Source organism: Plectropomus leopardus, chromosome 18, assembly GCF_026936395.1.
Source record: "Plectropomus leopardus strain MGB_pleo_1.0 chromosome 18, ASM2693639v1, whole genome shotgun sequence".
Classification (NCBI taxonomy): domain Eukaryota; kingdom Metazoa; phylum Chordata; class Actinopteri; order Perciformes; family Serranidae; genus Plectropomus; species Plectropomus leopardus.
Window position 1 is genome coordinate 22,481,329 of NC_142193.1, and position 18,516 is coordinate 22,499,844.

General features: G+C 37.8%; 1 protein-coding gene and 1 long non-coding RNA gene across 9 annotated transcripts in view; one reads left to right on the top strand and one right to left on the bottom strand.

Annotated features, from left to right (window-relative positions):
• spag9a (sperm associated antigen 9a) overlaps positions 1-6,046 on the top strand; it is a 40,014-nt gene extending 33,968 nt beyond the window's left edge. For 6 of the 8 annotated variants that reach the window (XM_042504868.2, XM_088090980.1, XM_088090983.1 and 3 more), the window contains 8 exons: positions 1,306-1,386; positions 1,489-1,556; positions 1,832-1,983; positions 2,183-2,354; positions 2,475-2,588; positions 3,477-3,653; positions 4,314-4,451; positions 5,760-6,046. In XM_042504868.2, the coding sequence (XP_042360802.1) occupies positions 1,306-1,386; positions 1,489-1,556; positions 1,832-1,983; positions 2,183-2,354; positions 2,475-2,588; positions 3,477-3,653; positions 4,314-4,451; positions 5,760-5,878 (1,021 nt within the window). In that variant the 3' untranslated portion in view covers positions 5,879-6,046. The remainder of the gene's footprint in view (positions 1-1,305; positions 1,387-1,488; positions 1,557-1,831; positions 1,984-2,182; positions 2,355-2,474; positions 2,589-3,476; positions 3,654-4,313; positions 4,452-5,759) is intronic. The other 2 variants (XM_088090981.1, XM_042504870.2) reach the window with 1 other exon arrangement.
• LOC148186495 (uncharacterized) overlaps positions 2,453-18,516 on the bottom strand; it is a 162,179-nt gene continuing 146,115 nt past the window's right edge. The window contains exons 3-5 of the long non-coding RNA XR_015779607.1: positions 5,686-5,874; positions 3,207-3,278; positions 2,453-2,582 (exon numbers count right to left, since the gene is read on the bottom strand). This is a non-coding gene — a long non-coding RNA (uncharacterized LOC148186495). The remainder of the gene's footprint in view (positions 2,583-3,206; positions 3,279-5,685; positions 5,875-18,516) is intronic.

Sequence of the window (18,516 nt, forward strand, 5' to 3'; positions counted from 1 at the left end):
AAAAAGCTTCATAAATATATTGTTTCCTGTCAGGCTTGATCTCTCGACCTTGTTAGTGCCAGCCAGCTGTTTAACCCACTGAGCTATACTTCCATACAATATTTTCCCCATGTGCGATTAATCACATTTTGGCTTCCCTCAATTTTCAAAACAAGATAATCAGGATAAAACAATTATATGCAGCATAATGAGTCTTACAATGTTGCTCCCATTTTGTGTTTTATTTTGTAAATGAAGCGCACCCTTTCCTTGTGCTCCAAAGTGCAAACAGAAGTTTCCGCACGGGTTGAAAACAGCAAGTCCTGTTTGGAGAGTCGCTGCCTCTCTGGTTGTTCCGAAACTTCGCGGTCTCATTTTGGATCCAGACAGCGGGCAGCGGAGAGCACAAGCGGGGAGAGCAAACGTGTATGTGCCGGTGATGGCGACAGTGAGGCTGCAGCGACAGGAGCAGATAGTATGACGTGAAACGCGTCTGTGTGGTGTGTCAAACAGCTGTAGCTTTAATAAATACTACAACTCCGAAAGACCCGAGACACGTCCCCATGTTTAGCTCGCCAGGTGGACTGTTAAGGTGGACCAGTTGTTTCTATTGTAGTGACACTCCCAGCTGCTTCTAAACAGATGATGGAGAAATGTCTGTCTGGTGAGTCTCTCCTGAGTTTGTAAACCCCGAATTTTGAAATAGATATTGAAATAGATTTTGCTGTTGTTTTGCTGAAACAATAACTGTTATGTATTGTTAAATTATATTAGTACGGTAAGGTTTTATTATTATGTGAATGTGAACAAACTACAATAATGTGCAAAATGTGTTACAGTCGTGGCTGCACTGCAAAGTTAAAGTTAAACGACATCCAGTGTTAAAAATAAACACCACAGTGAATGTTCAATAACTGCAGGATGTTCTGGAGGCCAGTGAGTAATCATGTTAAATAATCGTGATTTCAATATAATACAATCAAAAATAATCGTGATTATTATTTTTGCCATAATCGAGCAGCCCTAGTTTGGTCTACAAATGATGTACACCAAGATGATGTGGAATTTAAATGCCCTCCAGTGCCATGTAGTGGCGCTACTGCATCATGTGAAATATCTCACTCCAGGGTCCAAACTCTCTGCCTGCATTATCCGACTTTCACAGAAATGAATGACCGCTTTAGCCAGAGTCCACCAGTACCCTGACATATGTGGGGGTGTACAGGCCCTTTCATGGCTGCTTGCAGCTTTTATTAAGATTGAAAATCACTCCTTGTAAGCCAGCACTGCTCTCTGATCAGCCTTTCTTTATCTCCCCCTCTCTAGTCTGTATGTGCATTCGTCTGTGGCTCGATGGAGGAAATGTCTCCACGCCATCAGGCTGAAAGACTCCATCCTCAGCATAGTGTGAGTACAAAGTCGATTGTGGTGTTCGTCAAGAGCATGCACACCAAATATAGATACTACAGGTAACTACAGGTAAAAATGTGTATTTATATCTTTTTACAGGCATGTTAAAGGGAGAGTCCTGGTAGCTCTGGCTGATGGGACATTAGCAATATTCCACAGAGGCATTGGTGAGTCTTTGGGTTAATGATCCTTTAATTTCTTTTTAATTTTTGCATTTGATTCAGGTTTTGGCATGAATCTACATGCACCACACCGTCACAGTTAATTTGACCATATTCTGGTGTTTTTGTAAATTTTGTAAAATATCAGCAATTTTAAAAATGCTAAAAATAAAAGACAAAGTTCCTTATAATTTACATTGTTGGAAGTATTTTGGTCAAATCCTCTGACCACTTTATGTCACAAAAGTCCTTGATTCTCAGGTCTTTTTTTCCCTCCCAAGCAGACGGTCAATGGGATTTAACCAACTACCACCTGTTGGATCTGGGCCGGCCTCACCACTCTATCCGCTGTATGACAGTAGTCCATGACAAGGTGTGGTGCGGCTACAGGAACAAGATCTACGTCATCCAGCCTAAGGCCATGAGGATAGAGGTACAGCTGTCTTTATATTTAATAAACTTTCCATCGCTCAAATTTGTTTTCTTTTCAATCCGATCTTTCTGCAAAGCCCAGGCCAACGAAATATTGTGTAATCATGCCTAAAAACACGTATCACACTGTTAAATGCCTACATTCAACATTTTCACAATATTCTAACGTCACGTTGCCACATTCTGTCACGGATGAGCAGAAGTCATTTGACGCTCATCCTCGCAAGGAGAGTCAGGTGCGGCAGCTGGCCTGGGTTGGAGACGGAATCTGGGTGTCCATCCGGCTGGATTCAACTCTCCGCTTGTTTCACGCCTACACCTACCAGCACCTCCAGGACGTGGACATCGAGCCCTACGTCAGCAAGATGTTAGGTATGCAAACTGTTTTCTACCTACTGACTAGTCACTTCTCTCAAAAAATATGGAACTCACTCAGAAAACTCACATGGATTGAAACTGCAAAAAAAAGTGTGTGTTCTGTGTGTGTTGCAGGTACGGGTAAACTGGGCTTTTCGTTTGTGAGAATCACAGCTTTGATGGTGTCCTGCAGTCGACTCTGGGTGGGGACAGGAAACGGCGTCATCATCTCCATCCCGCTGTCTGAAGGTATCACACACACACGCCATATCAGCCAACTCCAGGTTTACCTCACAACAATCTTAACATTTCCTTCAGTTTCATAAGGCTTTATAATAGAATAAATATTTAACGCTTTTGGTATTTACTTTAAACCACATCTCTGTCTCAGGGACTGTCTGTGCCATTTTGTTATTATTTGTTATTTGAGTAGATGAGAAGTTGATACCACTTCTAATCTTTATGCTAGATTTTTAAGCTTTCTTGTCCCTGTGAAGTTGCCAGGCAACCAGCAGAGACTCCAGAAAATCTAGTCTGGCAAATAAACCCCTGTAAAACTGCAGAATGTAGTTTTAACACTAAGGTGTGTGTAAAGATTAAACAAACCAGATAAAATATGTTACAGAGCACCCATTATGCTTTTAGTTTTTTTCTGTGATATATAAGATGTTACAGTGTCACATGATGTATTACACTGGCTCACGTTTTAAATAATGAGGTAAACACATGGAGTAGTCATCTCTGTGACCAGCATCCTCAAGTTTCAGACCGTTATGATTAGTCTGTTGCATTTTTTTCTGCTTTTTTCTAATGCCTCTTTTTTTTGTTTTAGTAGACGACTTATTCGGTTGTGTGTAGAGGCTTTACCTGTGATTTTTTTCATGGTAGAAAGCGTTGTAGTACTTTGCTGCAGTGAAGAACCGCCAAGATGCAGAGTACCTGAAAAAAGATGTCAAAATTAAAGCAGACAGGGCATTTTCAGACAGAGTAAATACAGGTGATTAACACAGACAGTATGAAGGAAATTAAGTGGGTTTTTTCCCCTTCAGCATTCAAGGATGTAGACCAAAAACCAAAATAGAAACATGAAAATGAAAACGATGCAAAACTTGTATTAATTTCTTCTTCATTCTGCAGCCAACAAGACAACGGGAATAGTGCCAAATCGACCCGGTAGTGCTGTTCGGGTTTACGGTGATGACGGTTCAGACTGTGCCATGCAGGGCAGCTTTGTGCCGTACTGCTCCATGGCCCACGCCCAGCTCTGTTTCCATGGACATCGAGATGCTGTCAAGTTTTTTGTCACAGTGCCAGGCAAGCCATAGTTGTCAATACACTTCAGTATCAAGTTGTAGAAATGGTGCCAAATTCTGCAGACTTAATAACCACTATTTAATTGAAAAATTCCAGGCACATGTGTGGGTCAAATTACAGCATGCAAGTAGTTTACATTATTTTGCATTTGATAAGATATCACAGGATTCAAATACCAAAAGGCAGCACCAGCAATAGGCATTTATGTAGATCTGCAATGATTTAAATACAGAGAAACTAATCTACAACTATGTAGATAAATGAATTGTTTTGGTTACTCTCCAAGCAAAGAAAAGAGTTGGATGCAGCTTTGCAGATGTGATAAATTGCTGCTTTTCACTGTTTATATTACTGTAAACAGATAGGAGACATTACTACTTTTTTGACATTTCATAGACTAAACAATTAACTAAGAAAATTATCCACTAATTAACTGTTAATGACGACAATGGTTAGTTGCACAGCATTCACATATATATTATGCACAGTTTTGTGAATGTCAATAATTTGAAAAATAGTTGACAAAAAAAAGATAAGCTTTGACATGTGAGTAATTGTTTCAGTCAGTGGATTAGAAATAGCAGCTGCTTCCCAATTACACTCTCCTCTTTCAACAAAGGACAGTTTTTTTGACTCCTGGTTGTTGACTTTTTATCACAGGACAGGCAATGCCCCCTCCAGGCAGTGCAGATTCAGGCTCTGATGACCCTCCATCTGAATCTTCTGACACAGCAACCTCTGAGCCCAAAACATTCCTGGTCATGAGTGGAGGGGAAGGCTACATTGACTTCAGAATAGGTGACTATGTCAAAACAGTGGACCACATTTTTTACAACATTTTTGTAACATACTGTACTTTGACTTTTTTTCTAAGCAATTAAATAACATCATATACTGTAACATTTTTGAATAATTTAATTTTTGCATTTAATACTATGTAATTCAACAGCATTTTTACAACATATTTTACTATGACTGTTTAATGCTTTTTTGGATGACATACTATATTCTGAATTTCTGCATGATATTTTGGATGACATAAAATACCGTGACATTTTTCTGATATTTAACATAGGAATGCTTTAGTTTTTACATGCTGTTTTGGACATCAAACTATACCATGAGTTTGTTTTTACACTTTCGTGGACGATCAACTATAGTATGCATTTTTCACACTATTTTGGACAACATACTATGACTGTTTCATGGTATTTTGGACGACATACTACACTGACATTTTTATACTACTTTAGAAGACATACTATAGTATGATTTTTTCATTCTATTTGGATGACATACTATACTATGACTTTTTTATGCTATGTTGGATGACATATGAGATTATGACTTTTATATGCTATTTTGGATGACATACAAGATTATGACTTTTTTATGCTACTTTGGACAATATACTATCCTATGACTTTTTTACGGTATTTTGGAAGACATGCTATAGTATGACTTTTTGATTGTATTTTGAAAGACATAATATAGTATGACTCTTCTGTGCTATTTTGGTCAAGACACTATACTATACTGTTTTTTTCTGCTATTCAGGACAACAGTATAGTATGACTTTTAAAAGCTATTTTGGACAACACTGTACTTTGTGCTATTTAGGAAGACATACTATAGTGTGATCTTCCTTTATGATTTCGGACGACAAAGTATAGCATCACATTTTTGGGGGGATTTAGGATTACACACTGAGTTTTTTATTCTAATTTGGACAGCATATGAAGTTTTTATGCTGTTTTGGACAACATACTATACTATGACATTTTCGTGCTATTCTGGACAACATACTATACTATGACTTTTCTTGACATGCTGTACTATGATTTTTTTGTTAAAGTATACTATGAGTTTGTTCAGCATACTTTGACTTTTTTGCACTTTCAACCACATATACTGACTTTCACTTTTTCACACATGGTATACTGACCTTTTTGTCTCACATATTATGTTCTGACTTTTTTAACATACTTTGCTTTTATGTTTTTATGGATTTTTTGTATACATAGGTACTTACCTTACCTTTTTCATTTTTTTTTAATTTGACATGCCTGATATGCTGTTTACTTGACTCATTTTCCTCCTCCTCAGGTGATGAAGGCGGTGAGTTGGAAGGTTTATCAGAGCCAACAGCCAGCCAACAGTCTCCACCCACCAAGGCTGAGAGGAGCCATCTTATTGTCTGGCAGGTCACAACATCTCATGACTGAAAAAAAAAGAAAACAGAGACTGTTATGTAAATGCCAGGTCCGCCCACCAAACCCCTGCATGTCCTTCTTGAAGTTTTTAATTTGATATTATTGATTGTTCTTAATGCCTGAGTAGTTGACTACTTTGTAAAAAAAACAAAAACAAACAAAAAAATTATTTTTAGTCCATGTTTTGTACAGTTTATTCTTTATGAATTTGAATTAGCTAAGGTGAGTTTTATGTTAACTTAAAGAATACGTCCAAGGTCCAAGTGTTTCCTCCTCCTGGGTAGCATGCTGGAAAAGCCGATGCACAACGGGTAAAAGGTGTAGTTTACACAGTTAAAGTTGTGGGCATAGTTTGATCAGGTAATGTATGAAGCTGTTGGTCTCCCAAATGTTAAAAAGGGTTTATATGTGCATGATAAATAAGGCAAAGTTCATGAAGCCTTTACCTGGTGGCCGGGCCTTTACCCATGGGGCCCGGCCGGGCACAGCCGAAGAGGCAACATATGGTACCTCCTTCCTGTAAGCTCACCACCCTTAGGAGGGGCCAAAAGGGGTCAGGTGCGATGTAAGTTGGGCGGCAACCGAAGGCAGGGACCTTGGCGGTCTGATCCTCGGCTGCAGAAGCTAGCTCTAGGGATGTGGAATGTCACGTCTCTGGTGGGGAAGGAGCCTGAGCTCGTGCACGAGGTTGAGAAGTTCCGACTTGATATAGTCGGCCTCACCTCGACACATAGCATGGGCTCTGGAACCAGTCTTCTCGAGAGGGGTTGGACTCTCTTCCACTCTGGAGTTGCCACTGGTGAGAGGCGCTGGGCGGGGGTGGCGATACCTATTGCCCCCTGGCTCAGTGCCTGTATGTTGGAGTTTACCCCGGTGGACGAGAGGGTAGCCTCCCTCCGCCTTAGGGTGGGGGGACGGATCCTGACTGTTGTTTGCGCCTATGGTCCAAACGGCAGCTCAGAGTATCCACCCTTTTTGGAGTCCTTAGAGGGGGTGCTGGAGAGTGCTCCTTCTGGGGATTCCCTCGTAGTGCAGCTATGGTGGTTGCCAAAGTGAAAACCCGGGCGTGGGAAGAGTTCGGTTAGGCCATGGAGAATTACTTTTGGATGGCTTTGAAGAGGTTCTGGACAACCATCCGGCGTCTCAGGAGGGTGAAGCAGTGCTCTGTCAACACTGTGTATGGTGGGGACAGTGCACTGCTGAACTCGACTCTGGACGTTGCGGGTAGGTGGAAGGAATACTTCGAAGACCTCTTCAATCCCACCGACACGCCTTCCGGTGAGGAAGCAGAGCCTGGGGACTCGGTAGTGGGCTCTCCCATCTCTGGGGCTGAGGTTGCAGATGTGGTCAAAAAGCTCCTCAGTGGCAGGGCCCCGGGGGTGGATGAGATCTGCCCAGAGGTCCTTAAGGCCCTGGATGTTGTGGGGCTGTCATGGTTGACACGACTCTGCAACATTGCGTGGACATCGGGGGCAGTGCGTCTGAACTGGCAGACTGGGGTGGTGGTCCCTCTTTTTAAGAACGGGGACCGGAGGGTGTGTTTCAACTATAGGGGGATCACACTCCTCAGCCTCCCTGGTAAGGTCTATTCAGGGGTACTGGAGAGGAGGGTCAGCTGTATAGTCAAACCTTGGATTCAGGAGGAGCAATGTGGTTTTTTTCCTGGTTGTGGAACTGTGGACCAGCTCGGGACTCTTGGCAGGGTCCTTGAGGGTGCATGGGAGTTTGCCCAACTAGTCCACATGTGCTTTGTGGACTTGGAGAAGGCATTCGCCTGTGTCCCTTGGGGAGTCCTGTGGGGGGTTCTCTGGGAGTATAGGGTATTGGACCCCCTGATACGGTCCATCCGTTCCCTGTACGACCAGTGCCAGAGCTTGGCCCGCATTGCCGGCAGTAAGTCGGACTCGTTTCCAGTGAGGGTTGGACTCCGCCAGGGCTGCCCTTTGTCACCAATTCTGTTCATAACTTTTATGGACAGAATTTCTAGGCGCAGCCAGGGCGTTGAGGGGGTGATTGGTAACCTCAGGATTGGGTCGCTGCTTTTTGCAGTTGATGTGGTCCTGTTGGCTTCATCAGGCCGTGACCTTCAGCTCTCACTGGATCGGTTCGCAGCCGAGTGTGAAGCAGCCGAGATGAGAATCTGCACCTCCAGATCCGAGGCCATGGTTCTCAGCCGGAAAAGAGTGGAGTGCCCTCTCCAGTTTGGGGAAGAGACCCTGCCCAAAGTGGAGGAGTTTAAGTACCTCGGGGTCTTGTTCACGAGTGAGGGAAGGATGGAGCGGGAGATTGACAGGCGGATCGGTGTAGCATCTGCAGTGATGCGGACTCTGCACCGATCTGTCGTGGTGAAGAGGGAGCTGAGCCGAAAGGCAAAGCTCTATCTTTGTTCCTACCCTCACCTATGGTCAAGAGCTTTGGATAATGACCGAAAGAACGAGATTGCGGGTACAAGTGGCCGAAATGAGTTTCCTCCGTAGGGTGGCTAGGCTCTCCCTTACAGATGGGGTGAGAGGCTCGGTCATCCTGGAGGAGCTCGGAGTAGAGCCGCTGCTCCACCGCGTTGAGAAGAGCCAGATAAGGTGGCTCTGGCATTTAATTAGGATGCCTCCTGGACGCCTCCCTGGTGAGGTGTTCAGGGCACGTCCCACCGGTAGGAGACCCCGGGGAAGACCCAGGACACGCTGGAGAGACTATGTCTCTCAGCTGGCCTGGGAACGCCTCGGGATCCCCCGGGAAGAGCTGGACGAAGTGGCCAGGGAGAGGGAAGTCTGGGCTTCCCTGCTTAGGCTGCTGCCCCCACGACCTGACCCCAGATAAGTGGTAGAAAATGGATGTAAGAATGGGCGTGAAGCAGCTTTGCAGTCACTTAAAAAGGAACAGGAAGTTGAATTGAAGCATATTTGATATTATACACGTAAGGTTTCACATTTGTAAACCACATATCTGTACATGTGAGTTTAAGGTGTGTGTTTGCATTCACTGAGCATTTTTATCATCTTAACCAGTAGGGCTGGGTGTCAGAATACGTTCCTCACAAGTCAAAATATAAACAAAATCTCAAAAGGTTCAATTCTTTGAATTTGTTATCTGAGGCTGATTACTCTTATTTATAGTCTGATTATTGGAAAAGCAGCTTGCACGTACCAGTGGTAAATTAAAAAATTAAATGTGCTTTTATTCAGCAAAAGTTGTAGTGAGAAGTTGTATTATTATGGGATGACACCGAGCCCTATTTACCACGGGTTTTTACTTTGTGACATGAATAATGTTTCAGCAGTTTTGGTACTGCTGCTACGTGGAATAAGCAGCTTACTGCACTGTAGGTTAGCATTAGCCTGCATGGGGGAAATCCTCTGTCCTCGTCCAAGTGTGTGTGCCTGCTCGGAAGTCTTAATGCTAAACCCTTGTCTGTCATTTTAGGAGAATCTGCCTGTGCCACCAGCTTCGTGCTTCCTGTTTGCTTCAGCTTGTTGGCACTTTAAAATGTTAGTCGCTTGAGGTTTTGAAGAACAACCATGGTAATGTACACTACACTACTATGTGATACTGTATGAAGGGAACAAAATGTACAAATATTTGTAGCAAGGTGTCATCCCAGTAACCAAAGGACGAAAAGATAAGCACCGTGAAACTGATAATTTTATTATTTTTTATCTTTTTCAATTAAAAATGTCTTGTGAGTCTAATGATCTGAGGGTATACGTGTGCATTTTCAGGGCGCCATCTTATTGGGAAATAAGCTTGAGTAAGGGAATATGACTAAAAATAACTTTTTTGTGCAGCACCTTTTAATGGACATGCACACAGCACTAAAAGGAGTCTCTCCTGATTGCTTCATCATTCCTTCTTTTGTTGTTACAATAACATTTGGAGGCCTGGAAGGCATTTACTGTAATTGTTTTCTGGTTGTTATTTTGGGCTTCATTTGTGTTTTGTATTAATGTATGAGACACTTAAAAGTATTTTGATGATGACTGTAACACAATACCAGGATACCAATATTTAGCAAGTTTTTAATTTGTTTTTATACCTTAAAACCTGGGCCAGGATTGGTCGTCATTTAATTTCAAAATAGTAACTTTTGGTTTTGTTCTTGCCATTACAGTATTTATTTCCTTTATCGAGCCTCTCTTGGTTCAGAATGTAACTTTCTACCTGAGCAAAATATAATGGGAGGCTATTGTAAACAAACTAGTCCAATGAGTTTACGTGTTGACAATGGTCAAATAAAAAAAATTTATGAGACCATGTTGGAAATTTTTGACAATACATGAGATCAAAGCGTGCAAATAACAACTTAGTGGTTTTCGAACAACACATTCATGTACGAAGCTATGCATGTTTTTGTTTTTTTGTTTTTTTAAAGAGGACACTGCTATGTTTTCAGCTAAATCCGTTTACTGCCGCCCTTTTGGGTGGGGTGGATGTCTATATATGTGGATGTGTGTTTGTGTGCACAATACGTGTAGGGGTTTGAACGCAAGACAAATATCTAAGTGTCTGTTTGATTTTCATATGTGCGGTCTATGTGTTCTCACTGTATGTCCATCTGTAATATACCAGACTGATCACACTTACCCGTGGCACCAGATTTCTCTGGATGCCGTAACAGTGGTTCCTTCTGGTCAATATTTGCTATAACAGTGTCATAGCCTTATTTTTAACAATCAATTAAAACCAGTTTCATGGAGATATGTAAACACGTGTCTCTTTTTCATTACGTTTTATACCAACAGAAAGGTATGGCGAATTGCGTAAATGGCCCTCAAAACATTATTTCTCAATTTGATATTTTTTGCCAAAATATTATGCCATTACTTTTTAAGCTATCTTGGAGAAAACACTTTACTCTGACTTTTACTTATTAATGCAATTTAGGACAACTTACTACACTATCACTTTTTTACACTTGTTAGGATGCAGTGCGATGACGATTTTATGTTACTTTGGAGTATGTGGTATAATATGATGTTTTAATGCTATTTTGGACAACATATACTATTGTAATGTTTTTATGCTATTTTGGATGACATACTTTACTGTGATATTTCTGTGCAATTTTGGACAACATGCTATACCATGACTTTTTATGTTATTTTGGACAACACCCCATACTGAAACGTTTTTCGGTTGCACCAGCTATTCTATATTGTCAACCATTTTTAGGAGCAGTATACTATTGCTTTTTTTGACCTTTATTCCCACTTCGTATACTATCTACAATCTATTTTAATGTCGTTTTCATCCATTTTTTAGAGCAGTCAAAATTTGACTTTTTTCGACATACTATACTATAGTCTTGCTTTTTTGGTCATTTAGTCGACATGCTATTTTTTGTGTTTTTGGGTCGTTTTAAGATGTTTTTTCAACACTGCATACTAAAACATGCCTCTACATGCTATACTAAGTCGTTTTAAGTGTTTTTTAGATGTGTCAAATTTTGACATTTTTGCCTTACTATAGCCTTGCTTTTTTCGTCATTTTTTCAACATGATATTTCATGGGTTTTTGGGATGTTTTTTCAACACTGTACAGTAAAACATGCCTCTACATGCTATACTAAGTTGTTTTCAGCTGTTTTTAAGATGTGTCAAATTTTGACATTTTTGCCTTACTATAGCCTTGGTTTTTTCGTCATTTTTTCAACATGCTATTTTATTGGTTTTTAGGCCGTTTTGGGATGTTTTTTCAACACTGTACAATAAAACATGCCTCTACATGCTATACTAAGTTGGTTTTAGCTGTTTTTAAGACGTGTCAAATTTTGACATTTTTGCCTTACTATAGCCTTGGTTTTTTCGTCATTTTTTCAACATGCTATTTTATTGGTTTTTAGGTCGTTTTGGGATGTTTTTTCAACACTGTACAATAAAACATGCCTCTACATGCTATACTAAGTTGGTTTTAGCTGTTTTTAAGACGTGTCAAGTTTTGACATTTTTGCCTTACTATAGCCTTGGTTTTTTCGTCATTTTTTCAACATGCTATTTTATTGGTTTTGGGGCCGTTTTGAGATGTTTTTTCAACACTGTACAGTAAAACATGCCTCTAAAAGCTATACTAAGTTGTTTTCAGCTGTTTTTAAGACGTGTCAAATTTTGACATTTTTGCCTTACTATAGCCTTGGTTTTTTTGTCATTTTTTCAACATACCATTTTATTGGTTTTGGGACCGTTTTGGGATGTTTTTTCAACACTGTACAATAAAACATGCCTCTAAAAGCTATACTAAGTTCTTTTCAGCTGTTTTTAAGACATGTCAAATTTTGACATTTTTGCCTTACTATAGCCTTGGTTTTTTTGTCATTTTTTCAACATGCTATTTTATTGGTTTTTAGGCCGTTTTGGGATGTTTTTTCAACACTGTACAGTAAAACATGCCTCTACATGCTATACTAAGTTGGTTTTAGCTGTTTTTAAGACATGTCAAATTTTGACATTTTTGCCTTACTATAGCCTTGGTTTTTTCCATCATTTTTTCAACATGCTATTTTATTGGTTTTTAGGCCGTTTTAGGATGTTTTTTCAACACTGTACAGTAAAACATGCCTCTATATGCTATACTAAGTTGGTTTTAGCTGTTTTTAAGACGTGTCAAATTTTGACATTTTTGCCTTACTATAGCCTTGGTTTTTTCGTCATTTTTTTCAACATGCTATTTTATTGGTTTTTAGGCCGTTTTAGGATGTTTTTTCCACACTGTACAGTAAAAAATGCCTCTATATGCTATACTAAGTTGGTTTTAGCTGTTTTTAAGACGTGTCAAATTCTGACATTTTTGCCTTACTATAGCCTTGGTTTTTTCGTCATTTTTTTCAACATGTTATTTTATTGGTTTTTAGGCCGTTTTGGGATGTTTTTTCAACACTGTACAATAAAACATGCCTCTACATGCTATACTAAGTTGGTTTTAGCTGTTTTTAAGACGTGTCAAATTTTGACATTTTTGCCTTACTATAGCCTTGGTTTTTTGTCATTTTTTCAACATGCTATTTTATTGGTTTTAGGCCGTTTTAGGATGTTTTTTCAACACTGTACAGTAAAACATGCCTCTATATGCTATACTAAGTTGGTTTTAGCTGTTTTTAAGACGTGTCAAATTTTGACATTTTTGCCTTACTATAGCCTTGGTTTTTTCGTCATTTTTTTCAACATGCTATTTTATTGGTTTTTAGGCCGTTTTAGGATGTTTTTTCAACACTGTACAGTAAAACATGCCTCTATATGCTATACTAAGTTGGTTTTAGCTGTTTTTAAGACGTGTCAAATTTTGACATTTTTGCCTTACTATAGCCTTGGTTTTTTCGTCATTTTTTCAACATGCTATTTTATTGGTTTTAGGCCGTTTTGGGATGTTTTTTCAACACTGTACAATAAAACATGCCTCTACATGCTGTACTAAGTTGGTTTTAGCTGTTTTTAAGACGTGTCAAATTTTGACATTTTTGCCTTACTATAGCCTTGGTTTTTTGTCATTTTTTCAACATGCTATTTTATTGGTTTTGGGGCCGTTTTGAGATGTTTTTTCAACACTGTACAGTAAAACATGCCTCTAAAAGCTATACTAAGTTGGTTTTAGCTGTTTTAAGACGTGTCAAATTTTGACATTTTTGCCTTACTATAGCCTTGGTTTTTTGTCATTTTTCAACATGCTATTTTATTGGTTTTAGGCCGTTTTAGGATGTTTTTTCAACACTGTACAGTAAAACATGCCTCTATATGCTATACTAAGTTGGTTTTAGCTGTTTTTAAGACGTGTCAAATTTTGACATTTTTGCCTTACTATAGCCTTGGTTTTTTCGTCATTTTTTCAACATGCTATTTTATTGGTTTTAGGCCGTTTTGGGATGTTTTTCAACACTGTACAGTAAAACATGCCTCTATATGCTATACTAAGTTGGTTTTAGCTGTTTTTAAGACGTGTCAAATTTTGACATTTTTGCCTTACTATAGCCTTGGTTTTTTCGTCATTTTTTTCAACATGCTATTTTATTGGTTTTTAGGCCGTTTTGGGATGTTTTTTCAACACTGTACAGTAAAACATGCCTCTATATGCTATACTAAGTTGGTTTTAGCTGTTTTTAAGACGTGTCAAATTTTGACATTTTTGCCTTACTATAGCCTTGGTTTTTTGTCATTTTTTCAACATGCTATTTTATTGGTTTTTAGGCCGTTTTAGGATGTTTTTTCAACACTGTACAGTAAAACATGCCTCTAAAAGCTATACTAAGTTGGTTTTAGCTGTTTTTAAGACGTGTCAAATTTTGACATTTTTGCCTTACTATAGCCTTGGTTTTTTTGTCATTTTTTCAACATGCTATTTTATTGGTTTTTAGGCCGTTTTAGGATGTTTTTTCAACACTGTACAGTAAAACATGCCTCTATATGCTATACTAAGTTGGTTTTAGCTGTTTTTAAGACGTGTCAAATTTTGACATTTTTGCCTTACTATAGCCTTGGTTTTTTCGTCATTTTTTCAACATGCTATTTTATTGGTTTTGAGGCCGTTTTGGGATGTTTTTTCAACACTGTACAATAAAACATGCCTCTAAAAGCTATACTAAGTTGGTTTTAGCTGTTTTTAAGACGTGTCAAATTTTGACATTTTTGCCTTACTATAGCCTTGGTTTTTTGTCATTTTTTCAACATGCTATTTTATTGGTTTTAGGCCGTTTTGGGATGTTTTTTCAACACTGTACAATAAAACATGCCTCTACATGCTATACTAAGTTGGTTTTAGCTGTTTTTAAGACGTGTCAAATTTTGACATTTTTGCCTTACTATAGCCTTGGTTTTTTCGTCATTTTTGTCAACATGCTATTTTATTGGTTTTGGGACCGTTTTGGGATGTTTTTTCAACACTGTACAATAAAACATGCCTCTAAAAGCTATACTAAGTTGTTTTCAGATGTTTTTAAGACATGTCAAATTTTGACATTTTTGCCTTACTATAGCCTTGGTTTTTTCATCATTTTTTCAACATGCTATTTTATTGGTTTTTAGGCCGTTTTGGGATGTTTTTTCAACACTGTACAATAAAACATGCCTCTAAAAGCTATACTAAGTTGGTTTTAGCTGTTTTTAAGACGTGTCAAATTTTGACATTTTTGCCTTACTATAGCCTTGGTTTTTTTGTCATTTTTCAACATGCTATTTTATTGGTTTTAGGCCGTTTTGGGATGTTTTTTCAACACTGTACAATAAAACATGCCTCTAAAAGCTATACTAAGTTGGTTTTAGCTGTTTTTAAGACGTGTCAAATTTTGACATTTTTTCCTTACTATAGGCTTTGTTTTTTTGTCATTTTTTCAACATGCTATTTTATTGGTTTTTAGGCCGTTTTGGGATGTTTTTTCAACACTGTACAATAAAACATGCCTCTAAAAGCTATACTAAGTTGGTTTTAGCTGTTTTTAAGACGTGTCAAATTTTGACATTTTTGCCTTACTATAGCCTTGGTTTTTTGTCATTTTTCAACATGCTATTTTATTGGTTTTAGGCCGTTTTGGGATGTTTTTCAACACTGTACAGTAAAACATGCCTCTATATGCTATACTAAGTTGGTTTTAGCTGTTTTAAGACGTGTCAAATTTTGACATTTTGCCTTACTATAGCCTTGGTTTTTTGTCATTTTTTCAACATGCTATTTTATTGGTTTTAGGCCGTTTTGGGATGTTTTTCAACACTGTACAGTAAAACATGCCTCTATATGCTATACTAAGTTGGTTTTAGCTGTTTTTAAGACGTGTCAAATTTTGACATTTTTGCCTTACTATAGCCTTGGTTTTTTCGTCATTTTTTTCAACATGCTATTTTATTGGTTTTTAGGCCGTTTTGGGATGTTTTTTCAACACTGTACAGTAAAACATGCCTCTAAAAGCTATACTAAGTTGGTTTTAGCTGTTTTTAAGACGTGTCAAATTTTGACATTTTTGCCTTACTATAGCCTTGGTTTTTTTGTCATTTTTTCAACATGCTATTTTATTGGTTTTTAGGCCGTTTTAGGATGTTTTTTCAACACTGTACAGTAAAACATGCCTCTATATGCTATACTAAGTTGGTTTTAGCTGTTTTTAAGACGTGTCAAATTTTGACATTTTTGCCTTACTATAGCCTTGGTTTTTTCGTCATTTTTTTCAACATGCTATTTTATTGGTTTTTAGGCCGTTTTAGGATGTTTTTTCAACACTGTACAGTAAAACATGCCTCTATATGCTATACTAAGTTGGTTTTAGCTGTTTTTAAGACGTGTCAAATTTTGACATTTTTGCCTTACTATAGCCTTGGTTTTTCGTCATTTTTTCAACATGCTATTTTATTGGTTTTTAGGCCGTTTTGGGATGTTTTTTCAACACTGTACAATAAAACATGCCTCTACATGCTGTACTAAGTTGGTTTTAGCTGTTTTTAAGACGTGTCAAATTTTGACATTTTTGCCTTACTATAGCCTTGCTTTTTTTGTCATTTTTTTCAACATGCTATTTTATTGGTTTTTAGGCCGTTTTGGGATGTTTTTTCAACACTGTACAGTAAAACATGCCTCTAAAAGCTATACTAAGTTGGTTTTAGCTGTTTTTAAGACGTGTCAAATTTTGACATTTTTGCCTTACTATAGCCTTGGTTTTTTCGTCATTTTTTTCAACATGCTATTTTATTGGTTTTTAGGCCGTTTTAGGATGTTTTTTCAACACTGTACAGTAAAACATGCCTCTATATGCTATACTAAGTTGGTTTTAGCTGTTTTTAAGACGTGTCAAATTTTGACATTTTTGCCTTACTATAGCCTTGCTTTTTTTTGTCATTTTTTTCAACATGCTATTTTATTGGTTTTTAGGCCGTTTTGGGATGTTTTTTCAACACTGTACAGTAAAACATGCCTCTATATGCTATACTAAGTTGGTTTTAGCTGTTTTTAAGACGTGTCAAATTTTGACATTTTTGCCTTACTATAGCCTTGGTTTTTTCGTCATTTTTTTCAACATGTTATTTCATTGGTTTTTAGGCCGTTTTGGGATGTTTTTTCAACACTGTACAATAAAACATGCCTCTACATGCTGTACTAAGTTGGTTTTAGCTGTTTTTAAGACGTGTCAAATTTTGACATTTTTGCCTTACTATAGCCTTGGTTTTTTTGTCATTTTTTCAACATGCTATTTTATTGGTTTTGGGGCCGTTTTGAGATGTTTTTTCAACACTGTACAGTAAAACATGCCTCTAAAAGCTATACTAAGTTGGTTTTAGCTGTTTTTAAGACGTGTCAAATTTTGACATTTTTGCCTTACTATAGCCTTGGTTTTTTTGTCATTTTTTCAACATGCTATTTTATTGGTTTTTAGGCCGTTTTAGGATGTTTTTTCAACACTGTACAGTAAAACATGCCTCTATATGCTATACTAAGTTGGTTTTAGCTGTTTTTAAGACGTGTCAAATTTTGACATTTTTGCCTTACTATAGCCTTGGTTTTTTCGTCATTTTTTTCAACATGCTATTTTATTGGTTTTGGGGCCGTTTTAGGATGTTTTTTCAACACTGTACAGTAAAACATGCCTCTATATGCTATACTAAGTTGGTTTTAGCTGTTTTTAAGACGTGTCAAATTTTGACATTTTGCCTTACTATAGCCTTGGTTTTTTTGTCATTTTTTCAACATGCTATTTTATCGTTTTTGAGGCCGTTTTGGGATGTTTTTTCAACACTGTACAATAAAACATGCCTCTACATGCTGTACTAAGTTGGTTTTAGCTGTTTTTAAGACGTGTCAAATTTTGACATTTTTGCCTTACTATAGCCTTGCTTTTTTTGTCATTTTTTTCAACATGCTATTTTATTGGTTTTTAGGCCGTTTTGGGATGTTTTTTCAACACTGTACAGTAAAACATGCCTCTAAAAGCTATACTAAGTTGGTTTTAGCTGTTTTTAAGACGTGTCAAATTTTGACATTTTTGCCTTACTATAGCCTTGGTTTTTTTGTCATTTTTTCAACATGCTATTTTATTGGTTTTTAGGCCGTTTTAGGATGTTTTTTCAACACTGTACAGTAAAACATGCCTCTATATGCTATACTAAGTTGGTTTTAGCTGTTTTTAAGACGTGTCAAATTTTGACATTTTTGCCTTACTATAGCCTTGGTTTTTTCGTCATTTTTTCAACATGCTATTTTATTGGTTTTTAGGCCGTTTTGGGATGTTTTTTCAACACTGTACAATAAAACATGCCTCTACATGCTATACTAAGTTGGTTTTAGCTGTTTTTAAGACGTGTCAAATTTTGACATTTTTGCCTTACTATAGCCTTGGTTTTTTTGTCATTTTTTCAACATGCTATTTTATTGGTTTTTAGGCCGTTTTGGGATGTTTTTTCAACACTGTACAATAAAACATGCCTCTACATGCTGTACTAAGTTGGTTTTAGCTGTTTTTAAGACGTGTCAAATTTTGACATTTTTGCCTTACTATAGCCTTGGTTTTTTCGTCATTTTTTTCAACATGCTATTTTATTGGTTTTTAGGCCGTTTTGGGATGTTTTTTCAACACTGTACAGTAAAACATGCCTCTATATGCTATACTAAGTTGGTTTTAGCTGTTTTTAAGACGTGTCAAATTTTGACATTTTTGCCTTACTATAGCCTTGGTTTTTTGTCATTTTTTCAAC